This window comes from Heptranchias perlo, chromosome 13 (assembly GCF_035084215.1).
Source record: "Heptranchias perlo isolate sHepPer1 chromosome 13, sHepPer1.hap1, whole genome shotgun sequence".
NCBI lineage: Eukaryota > Metazoa > Chordata > Chondrichthyes > Hexanchiformes > Hexanchidae > Heptranchias > Heptranchias perlo.
In genome coordinates this window covers 39518781-39538250 of record NC_090337.1, presented here as the reverse complement: position 1 = coordinate 39538250, position 19470 = coordinate 39518781, and the positions used below count along the sequence as shown (strand labels likewise).

The window sequence follows — 19470 nt, the reverse complement described above, 5'->3', positions numbered from 1 at the left end:
CATGGCTGATCTGATCCTAACCTCTTCTTCTGCTTCTCTTTCTCTTTTACTTCCTAACTTATTTTTTCATTCCATTTCTGTCCCATTCTGCTTCTTTATTCTTGGGTAGGAGTGTGGAATAGTTTGGTAGAGAATTGCTGAGAATTATAGACCACATATTTCTGTGTCAGGTGTGGAGAAATTGCAGCTTACAGTCCTCAGCACTTCTCATTCGATGTCCTGTGCTATTCGTCTTGCTTAATGGTGGCCAGTGAGATGCCAGAGGGCCCATCACCTGTTTCCCTCCTCAACCCATCCTCCCTTTCCTATCCGTTCCCCACTAAAAGGCTTTGTTTGAAATCAAATTATAATGAGAAAGGGCGATCTTTCTGCTTCTCCCTCTCACATAGGTGTTAGCAATTAGAATCTCTGTCTCTCAGAGGTAAGCAATTACAGCCCAGCAATTAGCTCAAGAGTGGCATTAGTAATTGCTTGGAAGCAGGTTTGGGAACAGTGTGTGGTATTGAGGGAAATATATTAGAAGTGGCAGAAAAATATATATAATTATGTTACTTTACAACAAGGATAGGGGATTGAAAGAAAAAACTGAAAGAGAAAGTGAGAAAGTATTTAATTGCAAATCATTGACTATAACATTCATTAGTCCTCACTTAATGGAATGAATAACAGCAGTACCTCTAGTGAGCTATACATATCCCACACAGAAGTAGAATAAATAACTTGCATTGAATATTACACAAACTAAAATATATTAAAATTAATTTCTACTTTATAATTATTTCTGTCTGCTATTAATGTGGAACAAAAACAGAAAACACACTGCAGCTCAGTCAGCATCTATGGAGAGAACAGATTTTCTGCTTATTCACCTTTTATTTTTCAGTATTTATGAAGAACACAGTCCAAGTCGTGTTCTTTCCACAGATGTTGACTGATTTGCTATGTTTCCAATATTTTTTCAGATTTCTAGCATTTGCAGTTTTTCATCTCAAGAAGATATTTATTAGATGCTCTGAACAGGCTGTCTTTGATGTTTGTCAAGTTTGAAAAATAATTAGGAGATTGTGTGCTGTTAAGTTCCTAGAAATTAAGTCTTCAAATCAGAGGATTGCAAGCTTTAACCCATTTGAATTTATCTGACCTCAGTTTCTCACAATCTTAGTCAGATTATAGTACCAGAATGCTCAATCTCAGATGGAGAGGGTAGGGGAAATTAAAACACGGATGGGACATGTCCCTTACCACAGAATGCCACAAATGATAACTTTGGAGAGTTATTTAATCTAGACTGTTCCCCCCTTCTTCCAACCATGTGCTAAAGAGAAAGCACACAAGACTAGACAATAACTCTCAAATTTGTCATTATATCTGTATCTGTTATATTTTAAAAATGGTAGGTGTGGCGCAACATTCCATTTCAAAGTACACTGAAAGCCCCTATTGCAATCTCTGATGAGCTTGTCTCACAGCTCTCCTCTTCTCTCCCCACCCCCCAACCCTGCTGCATCCACCTCATGTCCAAGTTCCTCTGTTTCAGAGGATTTCATTTCTGACTGTCCCCTCCTCTGAAATCTTAACTTCCAGGCTTTTTTGAAGAGTTAAATTGTGGAAGATGCAGCAGGCCACCACAATCCATGAGACAACATTAGGAGCACATTGGAGGGAGTCGCCGGACCAATGTAGCTACCAGAGTCTTCCTTTCAGCATGCTAATGGCCTGTTCAATTTTATTTCAAGTGTGGATATGAGTCCTGTTGTGGAGTTCCTCTGCTTCACTGGTAGTCCCAAATGGTGTTAGAAACCACAGCAGTATTGGATACCCATTGTCTGCAAGAAGCCAGCTGGTGCCTTTCTCTTCATTCTGAAAAGAGTGCAGGGACACTGGACTGCTGAAGAATTTGTGAGTCATGGCAGATCACTGCACATTGGGCACTGATGTGCAGAAATCTGATACAGATTGACTGGGCATAAGGGAGTGAAATTCCTTTCAGTTGGCATAATGGTGTGGATTGACAACATTAGCCTGAATGGCCACATGAGTACAATCAATAGCTCCAAGCATTTATGGAAACCCAATGGTCCAATAAAAATGAATACTCCATTCACTCAATTGTCTTGCTCCTGGGTCAAATTAAATGAACTAGGCTGACTTGACATTCAGGCCAATAATTACTTCTCTATGCAAGAATGGAAAGCAAACTGACTGACCCTAGCTGAAGTTGCCTGTTGTCCCTTGGACTTAGCCAGTGGATAAGAAATTAAGTGCAGCAGTGATTATGTGAGCCACAGTAAGCACTGCTCTGTTTCTCGAGGAAGTTTGCTGATCTTCCTGTAAGATGATGCGGAGCTCTCTCGGGGCTTCAGGGGTGAATCACAACCACCTTATGATGTGGAGATGCCAGTGATGGACTGGGGTTGACAATTGTAAATAATTTTACAACACCAAGTTATAGTCCAGCAATTTTATTTTAAATTCACAAGCTTTCGGAGGCTTCCCCCTTCGTCAGGTGATTTCACATCGTTCACCTGACGAAGGGGGAAGCCTCCGAAAGCTTGTGAATTTAAAATAAAATTGCTGGACTATAACTTGGTGTTGTAAAATTGTTTACAACAACCACCTTACACAGAGCTCCAGGGAGATAATCGAACAAGATTATCTGGGTCTATACACCCTGATGGCTGAGTATCTGCAGGAGGGTCTGGATCTCCTGTGGTGCTGCTAAATAAGTTTGGCCTCCTGGGTTCTATACTGTTCTTTTTCCTACAACATATACATCACAAAGAGGGAAATTCCCATTGGGAAGCCCCACACTGCAGCCTAACATTATGTTTTAGAGACATTTCCTAAACAAAACATTGTCTTGAGGGAGGCTTCCAAGTGAAGCTAGAAGCTTCCAAAATAAAATGCAACTTATTGACAAAAGCAAAATCTAAATTAAAATTATGAGTCTATCTAACAGCACAATGAAACACAACAATTCATTTTTAAGATTCCAGTATCAGCCTTTAAAGTTGCCATTCTAAGTTATTCATGTTTTATAGTGGCATAAGGTAGAAGTGTGGTTCTTAGGGCGAAACTGATAAAATTCAGGACTAATGATGTCATCCTTATCTAAACCCATTCTTTGCGTGGCTGCACCTTAGTCGGGGTGAGTGCATCTACCCTCCCTCGCTTCTGGTAGAATTTAGGGTAGAACTTAAATGGGGTGTAAAATGGGCAGATCCTCTCTCCTCCTCAAATTCCCCCACCTCCAGATAGATCTGCCGGTTTTGGGGCTCTACCAAATCATCAGAATTTTGGGTGGTGATGACAGCCTGTATACAATTGTAGATTCTGGCCACTGGGTGTCTCTGCAGAGCTGTCTATGCAGAACTTTCTCTTCCATCTGCAACTTTGATCTCACCTCCATATTAATACCCTTATTTTCCTCCCCTCTATGCATAACATTCTGCCTTTCTGGCCACTCTCATCTTTCCTATGTGAATATACTATAAATCCAGGAGTGCAGGCCTTTGACCTTTTCTTACGCTGGCTCACGGGGGAGGCAGGACAGTTGGCCCAGGAGCGGAGGTCTCATGTTTTTTATGCTGACCGCTTAGATTTCTTTGCTGCCCCGCCTCGAAATGTATAACTAGCCTCTGCAATCCACTCCACGGTTTACAGGAACTCGCACCCCCAAAAGATATTTTACAACCCCTCCTCTCCACCCCTGCTAACAGCTTCTCTCTTCCCCACCTCAGGCAGCTTTCCAGACCCTGTTTCCCTGACCCTGCTCCCATTCCTCTCCCCATTCCCTTCCCCAGTCCCCCTCCCCTTGAACCTTCCCCTTCCCTTTTCCCCATTTCCCTTCCTCCATCCTAATCTCCCCTTTCCCTTCCCTCCCCTTTCCTTCTTCTCCCTCACCCCCTCCCAACTGCCTTCTCCCCTTTCCCTGGCTGTCGACATAGTCTGCCGTTCCTTCATTGTCATTGGCTCAAAATCCTGGAACTCCTTACCTAACAGCACTGTGAGAGCACCTTCACCACGCGGACTGCAGTGGTTCAAGAAGGCGGCTCACCACCACCTTCTGAAGGGCAATAAATGCCGGTCTTGCCAGCGATGCCCACATCCTGAGAATTTTTTTTTAAAGTTAAGTTATCCCCCACACTAACCTTGTCTGAATAATGCACTTTGTCTTGACTCCCTGGGGGTAATTTTAAACTTTGGACGATAGTGTAAAATGGCCGATATTGATTTGGCCGCCCATTTTACACCCTGCACAATTTTCCCTTCCATTGACTTCAATGAAAAGGAAAGTTGGCCGTGGTATATAATGGGTGGCTTATTCGATATTGCCCACTTTACACCATCACCCAAAGTTAATATTATGTCCCCGCATGTGCAACGTCATGGGGGATTGACTGGTATCATGTTATTATTCCAATAATAAATGTCATATATACAGACTGATGGTAAGTTGTGAGGCTCATTTGCTTGAAGAAGGCATGTGTTTTGTTAAGTTACAAATTAGGTGTCAAAGCTGTTAGTAAAAAATAAATATGATGTATGTATTATAAATAAAATTTAAACAGCAATGACTTCAGGTGTACAAAGGTCAGAATTCAAATGACTTTATGAACTGCTCACGTATTTCTCATAGTTCACAACACCTTCAGAATTCTTTGGTTCTGTAAATGATGTGCAACTCAGATGTCTGAGTACATATCAAAGTGCTTGTGTATTTACAAATTAATTTTCAACTTAACCTATCAAGTCTTAATGAGTTTCAAGTGTATTATAGTATAAAGATTACCTACCTGGGCTTTACTCTTAAGGCTTTCTTGTTTACTGCAGTTTTTCTTACATTCAAATTCTGTTCATCCAATAGCTTTGTTTTGTGTTCACGATCCAGTATTTCTTTAGGAAATAGACTTTTCTCATCAAAAGCTGCTTTTAGTGCTGTTAATGTAGTGAAAAAGATAGAATGTTTATTACAATGATATGAAGCTCCTTTCTGCTGACATTCTTACTCAGCTCTCAGTCACCATTCATGATGTTATATCGACACAAAAGGTCTGCCACCTCTATCACTTTTAAAGCAGAAAATGTTTTAACAAGGCTTCCTGAAAGATATGAGCAAGTGGACAGTCTAAGACTTTATAACCTTTCCAAAGTTGTGTGACATTTTAGTAGAATTTTAGCCCTTCAATGTTCCATTCCCCAGCACTTTTAATCATAACTATGAAGAACAATAAACAGCCATGTGTTTAGATCAATGTAAATGATTTATTTAAAGTACTTGATGCGGACACTAGAGCCCCAATTTTAATTTTGCCTGGCGAGAATGGAGCAGGTTTGGGTCGGATGCCCATCTTACACCCTGCCCAATTTTATGCTCCTTTGAAGTCAATAGAGCGTAAAATCATGTGGGGTGTAAAACAGGCCTCTGACCTGAACCCATCTTGTTCCTACCGGGCGAATTAGGTAATAATCAGGGTTTAGGTGTCTGAAATAGAAAGTGTTCCATTATCTTGCACTAATATTGTTCACCAACATAAGCACCAAAAAAGTAAGTCAAAAAATGACAACGGTTTTAATTTTCTGCTCAGTATGAAAAATAGTGGTCAAAGTTCTCATTATGATCTACCGAAAACTTTTCACTCTTTTTTGCTGAGTATTACAGAGCGTACAGAAAACGGAAAAACTGACAGCAGGCAGCAGCACTGCACATTTGTAATGAGAAATTTTACTTAGTTATTTTTTGCACTCAACAAAAATTGAGTGCAAAAATGTTATAATTTCAGTATGCTGGCTGAAACTGTGACTAAACATGGTTTCTAAAATTTAACTACCTACATTTGATTCCCCAGTACATTACAGAGGAGTACATTTAAGGCACTTTTACATCCAGTTCCATCGCTTCCAACATGGATCTTGCATAGTCAACTGCATTAGTAAATATAAACTTACCAATCTCCACAGTACTAACAGCAACAGAGACCTATGTTTTGTGGGTCTCCTGATCCGTTGCAAAACTATGACCTTTCCTGCTGTGCTTCTAAACATGTTAACCTGACTGAGCATCTCAGCTTGTCAGTTCCCAATCAACTTTTAAAAATGTAGGATTTGTTTTTAAATTGAAGAATCATTTTATATTACCATTTTGCCTTTGCTCTTCCTGTAGGCCTACTGCAGGGAAATTTAGAAAAGTGATAGCCATTCTTGTGGCAGTAGTATGGGGGATGGGAGTTCTTGGGCTGGGCCCGAGTGCTCTGAAGGGGCTGCGAGCTGGCAGCACTTCAGTGAGGAGGAGTGTGGCCGGGCCAAGCAGCACTTGGGAGGGGGAGGGGGGCTGGGGCCTTCCAGCACTCAGGGAAACAAGGGACTAGTAACATTTTAGGGGCAGAGAACTGACAGTCTATTTAATTAATTGGTTGGTGTAGGGAGCTCTAATATTCCAGGGTAAGCTTTGGTGATTTTGTTTAAAGAATGTCATTTTTAATATACTTATTAAGTTATAAATGTAACTGTTAGAGGTATATAATGCGATAGGACAGCAATGACAGTTGAAACAACTGATTTTTTTTTGTGTGATTTGATTGATTGGTACTGCTAGCTTTTCTTACCTATTCAGTGACAATCAGATATTTGATCAAATCAACATGTTTAATTAACAGATAGTGGTCACTTAAGCCAATCAGAACAACAATGCATACATATTTAAAGTATGAGAGATGATTTATGGTTTGCCGTACACATTTAAGATGCGACGTGCACTAGATGCAAGACTGCAAATTATGTGAATAGATTTGAGACTATATTTTGATTTAAATATTGTGTTCAGTTAAATTTGCACCAACACTAGCTTTATCAAACCAAAAGCTAGAGATGAACTACTGTTACTGTTTCATTAACAGTTACATTTTCTCAGTCCCTTATTCCTGAAACTTAAGGTATGAATTTTGTCATTTACGTGCTTAGTGATGAACTTTTGGTCTTGCTGAAATTCATACTTCTGCCCCATATTTGAAACTCAGTTAAAAATGCTATAAAAGATTTAACTGCTTACTTTCAGACAATGGAGGGAATATCAGCTTTTCATTATCATCCTCTTCAATTTTTTCATTGAAGTATTTATGAGGGTTCTGCAGAAAATCTGGTTTCGGCACATCAATAATTTTCTCTAAGTCTTCCACATGTAGGGAACTAAATGCTCCTGTCAAGCCAATCCACAAGTAAAAACATAACCAAATACCTTTTAGCATAAAAATATAACAAAGCAAACATTTTTCAGTTTCTGTGTTTATACATTAGTACAGAAATTAATTTTAAGCAGAATTTTCTTTAAATATAATTCTGCTATTCAGATATTAGCAAAACAATAAGAATTCGAGAAACAAATAGGAAATCAAAGTTAACAAATTTGTTGCACGTCAGTATATACTCTAACCTAGTCAGAATTAGAATTAGTGATGAGTTAAATTCTATTTTGAGGAGAATCTGCAGCTACACAGCATCAAACTAAAATTCTGTTGAATTGCATAAAATGTACATGTGCCAGTGTACAAAGAGTCTAAATGGGGTAGAGGAGCAAAGGGATCCAGGGGTACACATTCACAAATCATTAAAAGTAGCAAAGCAAAATGACAAGGCCATAAAAAATGCAAACAAAACATGGGTTTATTTCTAGAGGAATGGAATTGAAAAGCAGGGAAGTTATGTTAAACTTGTATAGAACCTCGGTTAGACCACACTTGCAGTACAGTGTACAGTTCTGGTCTTCATATTACAAAACGGATATTAGGACACTGTGGAAACATTTAAAAGAGTGATCAAGAGTGTCCGGGAGAAATATATCCCACTAAAAAGCAAAAACAAACTAGCCAGTAATGATACACCATGGATGAATAAAGAAATAAGGGCAAAACTGAAACTAAAGAAAAAGGCATACACTGGATACAAAGACAATAAAGGAGAGGATGACAAAGAGAATTCGAAAAGGTTAGGAAAGAAGTTTTAAAAAAATTAGGAAGACAAAGAGAAACTACAAAATTAAATTATCAAGGAATATAAAAATAAATAGTAAAGTATTCTACAGACACATAAATAACGGAAGAAGAATCAGGATAGGGATAGGGCCACTAAGGGATGCACAAGATAAACTCACAGGTAATGACAGCGAAATGGCAGAAATATTAAATAATTACTTTGCCTCAGTATTTACCAGGGAGACTAACAAGGTGGGCATGACATTAAAAGAGATCAAAAAGGGGGGAGATAATTGATAAACTAATCAAACTTAGAGAGGATAAAACCCCTGGTCCGAATGGATTGCATCTGCACATATTACAAGAAGTTAGGGAAGAGATAGCAGAGGCGCTATTACATAAATATAAAAATTCATTAGAAAAGGGGGCCAGAGGACTGGTGGACAGCTAATGTGATTCCTATAATTAAAAAAGGGAGATAGAACCAGCCCAGAGAACTACAGGCCAATTAGCTTAGTCCGTGGTAGGAAACATAATGGAATTCTTACTCAAAGATGTAATAGAAAAACATCTAGAAACTGAAAATATAAGAAAAGTCAGCAAGGATTTCAAAAGGGAAAGTCATGCTTGACCAACCTTATTGAATTCTTTGAAGAAGTAACAGAAAGAGTATACAATGGTAATGCAGTAGATGTAATATATTTGGATTTTCAAAAGGCCTTCAATAAGGCACTGCATAATAGACTCCTGACTAAGGCCAGAGTATTTGGAGTCAGGGAACAAATAGCAGAATGAATAGCAAGCTGGCTGCAAAACAGAAAACAGAGAGTAGGGGTTAAAGGTAGTTACTCAGACTGGTAATAGGTGGGTAGTGGTGTTCCACAAGGATCGGTGCTGGGACCACTGTTGTTCATCATTTATATTAACAATTTGGACTCGGGAATCAGAAGTTTCAAAATTTGCAGTTGACACCAAATTGGTGGGGGGGGGGGGGGTATAGTTAATACCAAGGAGGACTGTGACAAAATACAGGAAGACATTAATACACTTGCAGAATGGGCGTGTAATTGGCAAATGAATTTCAATACAGTTAAGTGTGAGCTATTCCATTTTGGTAGGAAGAATAAGAGGGCCACATACTGCTTGGATAATACTGGGAGTACAGATACACAAATCACTAAAAGAAGCGATGCAGGTTAATAAAGCCAAAAAAAATGCAAACCAAGCACTAGGGTTCATTTCTAGAGGGATAGAATTGAAAAACAGAGAAGTTATGTTAAACTTGTATAGAACCTTGGTTAGACCACATTTGGAGTACTGTGAACTTTACTATAAAAAGGATATAGAGGCACTGGAGAAGGTGCAAAAAAGATTTACTAGGATGATACCAGAACTGAGAGGTTATACCTATCAGGAAGATTGAGCAGGCTGGGGCTCTTTTCTCTAGAAAAGAGAAGACTTAGGGGTGACCTGATAGAGGTCTTTAAGATTATGAAAGGGTTTGATAGGGTAGACGTAGAGAAGATGTTTCCACTTGCAGGGGAGACCAGAATTAGGGGCCATAAATATAAGATAGTCACTAATAAATCCAATAGGGAATTCAGGAGAAACTTCTTTACCCATAGTGTGTTTAGAATGTGGAACTCTCTACCATAAGGAATAGTTGAGGCGACTAACAGAGATGCATTTAAGGGGAAGCCAGATCAACACATGAATGAGGGAGAAAGGAATAGAAGGATGTACTGATAGGGTTAGATGAAGTAGGGAGGAAGGAGACCCGTGTGGAGCATAAACACCGGCATGGACTTGTTAGGCCGAATGGCCTGTTTCTACGCTGTACATTCTATATAATTCTATGTAAGATGCAAAAAAGATTTACAAGAATGATACCAGAACTGCGAGGTTATAACTATCAGGAAAGACTGAACAGGTTGGGGCTCTTTTCTCTAGAAAAGAAAAGGCTGAGGGATACCTAATATTGCGCAAAGTTACACAATGGTATAATTTGTTGATGTAATAAACTGATTAATATTCTATGAATGACTTTGTAATCTTATATATAAATAGCTATCCATTAAAATTCTTAAGTGAGCCAGTGAAATCTGAACTAGTCAATGGTCTAATTTTAAAGTAATTAATTACGAGTTTGATTTAAACTTTTTTATACTTTGTTCAACTGGAGAACAGATCAAAATACATTTAAATGTGAAAGTAGCTGCAACTTCCAGCTTTATAGGCTGTATCCTGGCCAAATGTTTTCAGACAATTATAAGTGTTACCATTAATCAGAATATTCTGAGAGTCACATTTTAAATTAGGTTTAATAAACTGCAAAATTTCCATATTCATTTGAAATAACTAATTGTATTTTTAATAACTCTAAGTTCTTAATTTGGTCATTTGTACTTTTCCATAGGGTCACTGCTATAAATTCACTTTACAGGAGGTTTCTTTTCTCAACAATATTGTTTTGGTTGTGAATTACCAGCTAATTTTTTTTTTAAAAACCTAAAAGAAATCCTAATAGATCAGCTCATATGTAATGCAATATATGAAAGTATAAGTTTATGTGTAGAGAGGTTACTCTTACCAATAGGGTTTTGTATTTTGCCCCAAGTACACAGTTGGGGCCTTGGTCTTCTGTAGATTCTGCTTTCTTTATACTGTTTGCCTAAAACTGTACTTTTCCATACATTCACTCTAAAAGATAAATGTCAATGATACTTGAGATACAAAAATGTTAAGACATATGTTTAGAAACTACACATTTTCCCAACATTTACATATTTCTGCAACTCATTTTAAAACAGTTATCTATTTAAGAACGTTTATCTTCTCTTTCAGTGAATATTCATATTTCCTGCATCAAAAATGTTTACTATATGACAGATGAAGATTAAGAATGTCATTGGTAGTTCATGAATAAAAACCATTAAAATGCAGTATAACTTTCAATATGGTTTGGTTAAATATCTATGTTGTGTCATCATCCTGTTATACTTCCTGTCTTCAGGTGCTAATGTTATAAATAAAAGAAGTTGTACAGTTTTGCTTGAACTATCACTTCAGATTCTAATTTCCAACTTAATTAGTTTCTGAAGGCAAAAACAAATCGATTTTAATACAAACAATCTGGATTTGAGTATGTTTAAATTACCAAGAGACTTTGGATCAAAGATGGTTCCTGAATATTTAACATTAACTTAGATAATAGAAAGCCATCCAAAATCCAACTTAATTATGAACGTGGCAATAAGCAAACACAAACCTAAATACAGCAGATATATTATGCTATCTGTATTAATTCTCTCTCCAACCAGTGCTTTGTTCGAATAGATTTACCTGCTATCTGGATCAATGTTCTGCTCAGTAACGGGGATACTATGTTTGGAAATTGCCAGACAGTCTTCATTTTTCACATGCTTCTGACCTACAGTCTTCTCCTCTTTGGGTGATATCTTTATTATAGAGGGAGGTGAACACTCACCAATTCGCCAATGTTCATCCTGAATTCAGTGTTTCAAATTAGTTATGTTACGAAAGAGCATGAATTATTTTCTTTAACAAGATGAAGTGATTTGGTATATTACCAATCTACAGCTAGTAGTTAATGAGATAATTGATCTAATTTTCCTCACGGCTTCAGTAACCTACTAAAAATGTGAATTCTCCCCTTTGTGGAAGAATTTTTTTTTTTAAAAAGTATAATTTATTAATATCATTGTGGAGGGATTTTCTTCAATCGCCTCTAAGAAGATACCTAGGTGCAGTGGCCAGTAATTTTATCTGCGTGATAAAAATGCTACTTCAAAAAAAACATAAAATGTAGCCAAGGACAATGAAGAATGGACTTAAAGAATAAAACTATTACAGGAAATTTATGGGAAAATTATGCCCAATATCTGCTATAAATTACAATAGAAAGTACATAACTTTTAACACATGCAGATTTTTTTTTATTCATTCATGGGATGTGGACGTCACTGGTGAGGCCAGCATTTATTGCCGATCCCTAATTGCTCTTGAGAAGGTGGAGGTGAGCCGCCGCCTTGAACCGCTGCAGTCCATGTGGTGAAGGTTCTCCCACAGTGCTGTTAAGAAGTGCGTTCCAGGATTTTGACCAAGCGATGATGAAGGAACGGCGATATATTTCCAAGTCGGGATTGTGTGTGACTTGGAGGGGAACGTGCAGGTGGTGTTGTTCCCATGTACCTGCTGCTCTTGTCCTTCTAGGTGGTAGAGGTCGCGGGTTTGGGAGGTGCTGTCGAAGAAGCCTTGGCGAGTTGCTGCAGTGCATCCTGTGGATGGTACACACTGCAGCCACTGTGCGCTGGTGGTGAAGGGAGTGAATGTTTAGGGTGGTGGATGGGGTGCCAATCAAGCGGGCTGCTTTGTCCTAGATGGTGTCGAGCTTCTTGAGTGTTGTTGGAGCTGCACTCATCCAGGCAAGTGGAGAGTATTCCATCACACTCCTGACTTGTGCCTTGTAGATGGTGGAAAGGCTTTGGGGAGTCAGGAGGTGAGGCACTCGCCGCAGAATACCCAGCCTCTGACCTGCTCTTGTAGCCACAGTATTTATATGGCTGGTCCAGTTAAGTTGCTGGTCAATGGTGACCCCCAGGATGTTATGGTGGGGGATTCGGCGATGGTAATGCCCTTGAATGTCAAGGGGAGGTGGTTAGACTCTCTCTTGTTGGAGATGTGATGTGGAGATGCCAGTGATGGACTGGGGTGGACAAATGTAAGGAGCCTTACAACACCAGGTTATAGTCCAACAGCTTTATTTGAAATCACAAGCTTTCGGAGCTTTTCTCCTTCGTCAGGTGAGTCACCTGACGAAGGAGGAAAGCTCCGAAAGCTTGTGATTTCAAATAAAGCTGTTGGACTATAACCTGGTGTTGTAAGGCTCCTTACATTTGTTCGAGATGGTCATTGCCTGGCACTTGTCTGGCGTGAATGTTACCTGCCACTTATCAGCCCAAGTCTGGATGTTGTCCAGGTCTTGCTGCATGCGGTCTCGGACTGCTTCATTATCTGAGGGGTTGCGAATGGAACTGAACACTGTGTAATCATCAGCGAACATCCCCATTTCTGACCTTATGATGGAGGGAAGGTCATTGATGAAGCAGCTGAAGATGGCTGGGCCTGGGACACTGCCTTGAGGAACTCCTGCAGCAATGTCCTGGGGCTGAGATGACAATAAAGTTCACACCAATGGCCAGACTTTGCATCAGTATTTTGATGTGCATTACTGGAAAATGAATGTTACTGCAAGACATCAATCTTTTTTCCATTATAGACGCAAATATTTAAAAAAATCCTTTAAAACAACTAAATCCTTTATATTGTTTAAGTTATGCATGTGTTTAAAACATAGTGGATGCAAAAATTATTTTGTTTATTTCTATTACTAAATGTTATAAAATAGAAGTAGATTAGAACAATTTATGAACTGTATTTAACTTTCTAATTCACACTATCTATTGAGTAAACAAAAGTATTTAATATTACTTTGATTTAAATGGTTGTTGCAAAACGGTAGAGGTGCACATTGCCAGTTGGCAGCAATTGAATCTCTGAATTTAACTCCAGAGTACTAAAGAAACTTAGGCATTGCAGACCTTTTGGTTCCTCAAATGCAGCTGTTTCTGTATACCTGCTGTTCTATTGATAGTATTTAGACGGCAGTACAAGGGGGGAGCATGCACACTCAAATCCTTGCAAACAGTACTGCTTATTAACCTGAGAAAAGCTGTTGGGGCAGTTAGCTCTCGCAATTGGTATAAGCAGAATGGCAATCCAGGAGGCTGCCTCAGTTTCATTATTTTTTAAAGGAAAAACTGAGGAAACTACTGCCCAGTTAGAAGCAAAACAACGTAAGATCAAATTTTGGAGGTAATCCTGATTAAGCCACTAAAATCCCATACTAGCAACATTGTACATTGAAACTAGTGCAACAAAGATCATGGCACAGCATAAGTTTCTTAACCTGCATACATGCAACCAACTTGATAATTCAATTAAAAAAAAAGGAAGCTTATCTGTACCTGTCCAAATACACCAATCACCGATCCAGAAACGTCACTTAAAACAATACTGCAGTCAGCAGATGCAGAAAGAATAAGCAAATGGCCATCCTGCACACACGTCTCAAGGTGACTGATGCAATCTATATGAGGTTGTATTGCTACCACCATTGGTGGAGGTTGAGTGATGACAATGTCACTGGAACATAAGCAGTAATCCTAATCAAAAACAAACAGAAGCATAATGTGCAGTTTAGTTCCTCGCAACAGCTGAACAAATAACATCAATGTTCTATTCTAGGTGAGATTAATGTTATTCTGTGGGTGAAACCATGTTCATCTGCCTGTAAACAGGAAACAATAATAAAATTGTATCAATGTTTGCTGGTTGTGGGAGGGAATGTCATAAACAAATGAATTCGATTGAAGTGAGATCGGAGAATGAAGTTACATACTAAACAATAAATTAAGTTCAGATAGCAAATGGGCTGTAAATTGCAGGTCAGTGTCCATTTTAACATTAAATCCACAAATTTATGAACAAACAATCTGTTTCTGTTAGCTTGTGTTTGCTTTTGTATTATGTAATAATATTTACAATGTGAGTTCCTGTGTCTTTTATGGTGGACCTTGAGCTTATTTAGGAACAAGATCCAGGTCTTTGTTTCTTCTGTTTTAGCACGTAACACGCTGGAATCTTAGCAGAAAAAATGCATTAAATAATTAATTCAATCACTTTACTGTCATGTTCAAATTAATATGGTAAAAATGTTGCTCAATTCTTGACTATATATTCCCACTGGAAAATCATTTGTTACAGTGGCATCAGTGCTCAGATTATAAAACCAAAGCTCTTTTTCAAAGCCAGAAACTGAAATGAGGATTCAAACCTAATTAGAAAAAATTCCAGTTTTGGAGAGTCAGAATTCAGAGGGGTAATTCCACAATCCGCTGCTCTCAGAAAATCATGAGCATGCAGCCTGTGATCCTCCATCCACAATGGATGGAAAAATCATAAGATCTGCTTGCAATTTCTTATGATGTGCTCCCTGGGAGTGCTGGATTGTGGAATCGCCCTTCAGATCTGATACAATAAAATTCAGCTGGTCTGAAGCAGAAGTCTAAGCAGTGAACAGAAGTAGAGCTCAATTCTGAATGTTATACACTGGTAGAAATAATTATGTAATTAACACATACCATGAAATTCAGTTTTTTTGTAATTTGAATCCAAGATTTAACATGTGTTTCCACTAATTTTCATAGCTTCCAGATCATCACAAGTAAACTTTTTTTGGAAACTGATGATCACAGAAATAAAAAGTGTACATAAACTCAAGCAAAAAAAGGTCCTTTACCTTTATGTTCCAAACTTTAATACATCCATTCACATCCCCTGTAATAAGGTAGTCACTTTTTTTATCAACTGTCATAATAATGGACACTACATCAGCATGTGCCTCAAACTCAGCCAGCAGAAGGCTTCTAAAGGTATCCCAAAAGCGAACCATCCCAGAACCACCACAAACCACAAGGTTTGCACCATCTGAAATTTAAAACACAGCCCAAAAAACTTTACTTTTTATAAGGAAATCACTCCCAATTGCAATTCTAAATAAATACACAACCAGAGCCACGCCATCTCACATGGTAAGCCCTTTATAAATTTTCAAAGTACGGATGAAACAGTTAACTTATGATAAATGAAGACATCTTCTAAGATGCACTTATTTTCTAAAGCCACTTCAGAGCTGTTTCTGAATCATTGGTACGGCAGGCTCTAAAATATTTTCCTGCAATTGAACATTTTAATTTAAGACTACTTTTAAGTTTTTAATTCATTGAGTGGCAAATGGAAAGTGGTCATTTACTTAAACTTGATTTTCTCAATATTGAGAGGTTAATCAACATGAGTACTAAATGCTGATTACAATTTTCAAAACTCAGATTTTTTTATTTTTCAATAATGTTTTTCTAGGCAGTGCAAATGCTGATTATAAAATATTACAGAAATACATAGAGCATAGATTAGGTAATAATTAATATCTTACTTAAAGGAGGAGAGCTTCATAAATTGATTGCTTGCCAATAAAATTGCCATTGCAGTAAATTGGAAGCAAATTTTGTACATAGAATGACATTACTAAACTCACTATAGCATCTGCTACTAATAAAAACAAAAATCATACTGAAGGCAAATAACTACAACGTGAATGCGCTGGACTCTCAACTAACACCTGAAATTGGCTCTTAGTCAACTTCATCAACTAGACAAATTTGGCAGTTATGGCCAAGTTGTCCCAGGATGGAGATGGCAACTGTCCAAGGATCCCTTTCCCTTGTTCGAATATGCTCTCTGGACAAATCAGATAAGAAGCAGTATTAAAAGCACTCTTAAAATATCTATGGGCTGAACTATCCTAGTCTTTTGACTGATTGGGATAAGATGGATGCAATAAGCTAACCTTCAATGACATTTTCACACCCAAAGCACTGCTGACACAGAAGTGCCTGTGGATTAGGTACACCTTTTGTTTATGCACATCCATTTTCCATTGGGTAAGGAAATACTTGCAAAATGGCAAATTTGTAAATTACTTGTATAGTAAAGGTGTACTTTTTTTAAAAAATGAGCTGTCACATCTTCAGTCCTGGTCCTGTAAAGCCTAGAAAATGATGATGATCATATAATATTTATTGTCTGCGTATTTTTTGAAAAATGCAGGAAGGAATGGTCCTTTAAATAAACTAATTTTGTTTTTTATATAATTTTCCCATATAAGTGGCAATGTTGTTCCAAATAAATTAAACTACTGTGCTTTATAAACATGCATATTGACTGAAACATGGAGCAATCAAAAGTAACAAAGGCAGATAACACATGCATAAATACAGCAACAGCCTACACACTTGAGTAACTGTACTTTCTTACCCGTAGTAAAAACATTCTTTCTGCCCTCTAAGAAGAATATCCTTGTAACCACGTAGCTACATTCATTATCGTCACTGCCAGGATTAAACAATGCATGTATGTTTGAAACTGTAGAAGAATTATCTATAGCTCGAGAATCTTGGTGTTGATATAGTTGATTGTCTGCAATGATTTTAAAAATATATATAAATCAGGGAAACAGAGCTCATATTTATTAACAACAGTACAAAAAGTTAAAAATCTGTTAACTTATTTTACTTCAATATACTGTAGAAGTTAAAATTCCAGAAAAGAAACAGTTAAGTTGAACATGAATATTTTTTTGAAAGTAGAAACATATAATTTGAATGTTATCTGGAGTTCTGTTTATTACAAATTAATAATTCCGTATTAAATTTCAAGCTTTTCTGTTTTAGATTGTGAATAACTCTATAGCGAGGCATGTTTAATGGATTTTTCACATTGTTGCCACCTGATTTCAAGTGGTGCTAGAGTGGCGGGGCAAGAGATCAGCCAGGGAGCTGTTTCGATTGCAAGATTTTCTGCCAGAAGTGAAGGCAGATGTTGAATAAACCTAGCCAAATATGGATGGATATATGCAAAGTAGGCAGGAATGATGGACTGTGCCATATAGCACCTTTTCCATCATGTCGCCATAATAATGCATAATGAAAGTAACGCTTGCATGTTATTGTTTTCCAGTGTTGATAAGGCGGTAATAGTTTTTTTTTTATTAAGGCTTAAATCATCATCATCATCACCACCCCCCTCCCCCCCCCCCCCCCCCCGCAGAGAGTGGAACTGATCTTGGGTCTAATTATTTACTCCGTCCACCTCAGAAATTTATATTTCAGCTTCAAAAGGCTCATTTTCTTATACAACCCCACAGCCGGTTGTCCCCCTCTGCAGTTGCAGGCCTTTGGTGTCCAATCCATCCCAACACTGGCTCCACATCACAGGCAGGCGTATCACCTGAAGCCTGCCTGGAAATTACCGATGAGGCTGACCTCGGGAAATTTACCAGAGTCCGTACAATCGGGTGGGCAGAAAGCCCGCACCAAAACAGTTCCAGCAGCAAAGCCATTGCTGAGGAAAATTTAGGCCACAATATCCTTTTCTAGGATTTAATGTGTCTGTAAAATATAGGAATATTATTTGAAGTGACGTCTCTCAGTATGTTAAACTAAAGAAAAACATAGCATTACTCGGGGCAGAAATTATACTGCAAACATGAATTAGATAGAAAATATTAAATTTACCTGATTTAGACTTCAGAGTTCTCTTGAAACATGGGTGAAATCTACATGATGCATTTTCAGAATTATTATTCCATACTACAATCTCCCCATCATAACTGCCTGTAGAAATTACATTCAGATATTAAATACTGATTCCTTCATGAAATATTGGATGAAACACACATTGTGTTCTGCTTTCATATAAAAAGTGGCATCAGCCTAACTATCAATTCAACTTTCACCAGATGATAGAAAAGGCAATAGGAAAAAAAGTATTCTTGTAGCATATTGGCAAGGAATTATATCGTCTTTTTTAAGATTTGAATATTGTATACATTGTAAGCAAGTACAATTTTCCCTTACGAATTCAGTGTACTTACAGTGCACAGAATTGTATCTGAGAAGCAGGCTGAACATAGGAACATAGAAACATAGGAACAGGATAAAGCCATTCAGCAACGTGAGCCTGTTCCACTATTCATTTAGATCATGGCTGATTTACACCTCAACTCCATTGATCCATATTTCTTGATACCTTTACCTAACAAAAAAATCTATCAATCTCGGTCTTGAAAATTTCAATTGACCCAGCATCCACAGCCTTTTGAGGCAATGATGATGATGAAAAGATAAACCAAGAGGAAGATGTAATAAACACAGTGGAATGTCACATAACATCTGCATATATACACAAACACAGAAAACTTTTGTGTTTCTGCTGAGAAAAAATGTTTCCATTACATCTGTATCTGAAGTTATGGTAAGAACAAATGACTTAAATGTTCACTAATTTACCAGATCTAATTCAAATAGCAACTAGAACTATTTGACAATTTTATTTCAAATGTGTAGACTGTGTCTAATCCCATGAATTGGAAGAGTTGAAAAATCAGTTTAAACTTATTTCTATACATAAAATGTAATGAAATAGTAAACCTGTTACAAGGGTTTGAGCTGGTAAGAATGCTGCATATAGAATGTCATCATGGTGCTGTGCTTTACCCTTCCATTCTGAGGGTTGAACAAAGAATTCAGTGAGAGTATCCATTCTGAAGACAGTAATTATTCTGGAAGAAAAAAATAAATATTAACATGATGGAAAATTGGAACAGGAGTAGGCCATTCAGCCTGTCGAGCCTGTTCCATCATTCAACGAGATGATGGCTGATTTGTACTCTAACTCCATTTACCCGCCTTGGCTCCATATCTCTTAATACCATTGGCTAGCAAAAATCTATTAATCTCAGATTTAAAATTATTAATTGAGCTTGCATCTACTGCTTTTTGTGGGAGAGAGTGTTCCACACTTC

At 37.8% G+C, this 19470-nt stretch overlaps 1 protein-coding gene across 1 annotated transcript in view; it reads right to left on the bottom strand.

Annotated features, from left to right (window-relative positions):
* LOC137331064 (cilia- and flagella-associated protein 337-like) overlaps positions 1-19470 on the bottom strand; it is a 52960-nt gene that overhangs the window by 1603 nt on the left and 31887 nt on the right. The window contains exons 11-19 of the mRNA XM_067994667.1: positions 19097-19227; positions 18182-18280; positions 16923-17084; positions 15349-15536; positions 14015-14212; positions 11310-11473; positions 10558-10667; positions 7049-7195; positions 4797-4938 (exon numbers count right to left, since the gene is read on the bottom strand). Coding sequence (XP_067850768.1) covers positions 4797-4938; positions 7049-7195; positions 10558-10667; positions 11310-11473; positions 14015-14212; positions 15349-15536; positions 16923-17084; positions 18182-18280; positions 19097-19227 — 1341 coding nt within the window. The remainder of the gene's footprint in view (positions 1-4796; positions 4939-7048; positions 7196-10557; positions 10668-11309; positions 11474-14014; positions 14213-15348; positions 15537-16922; positions 17085-18181; positions 18281-19096; positions 19228-19470) is intronic.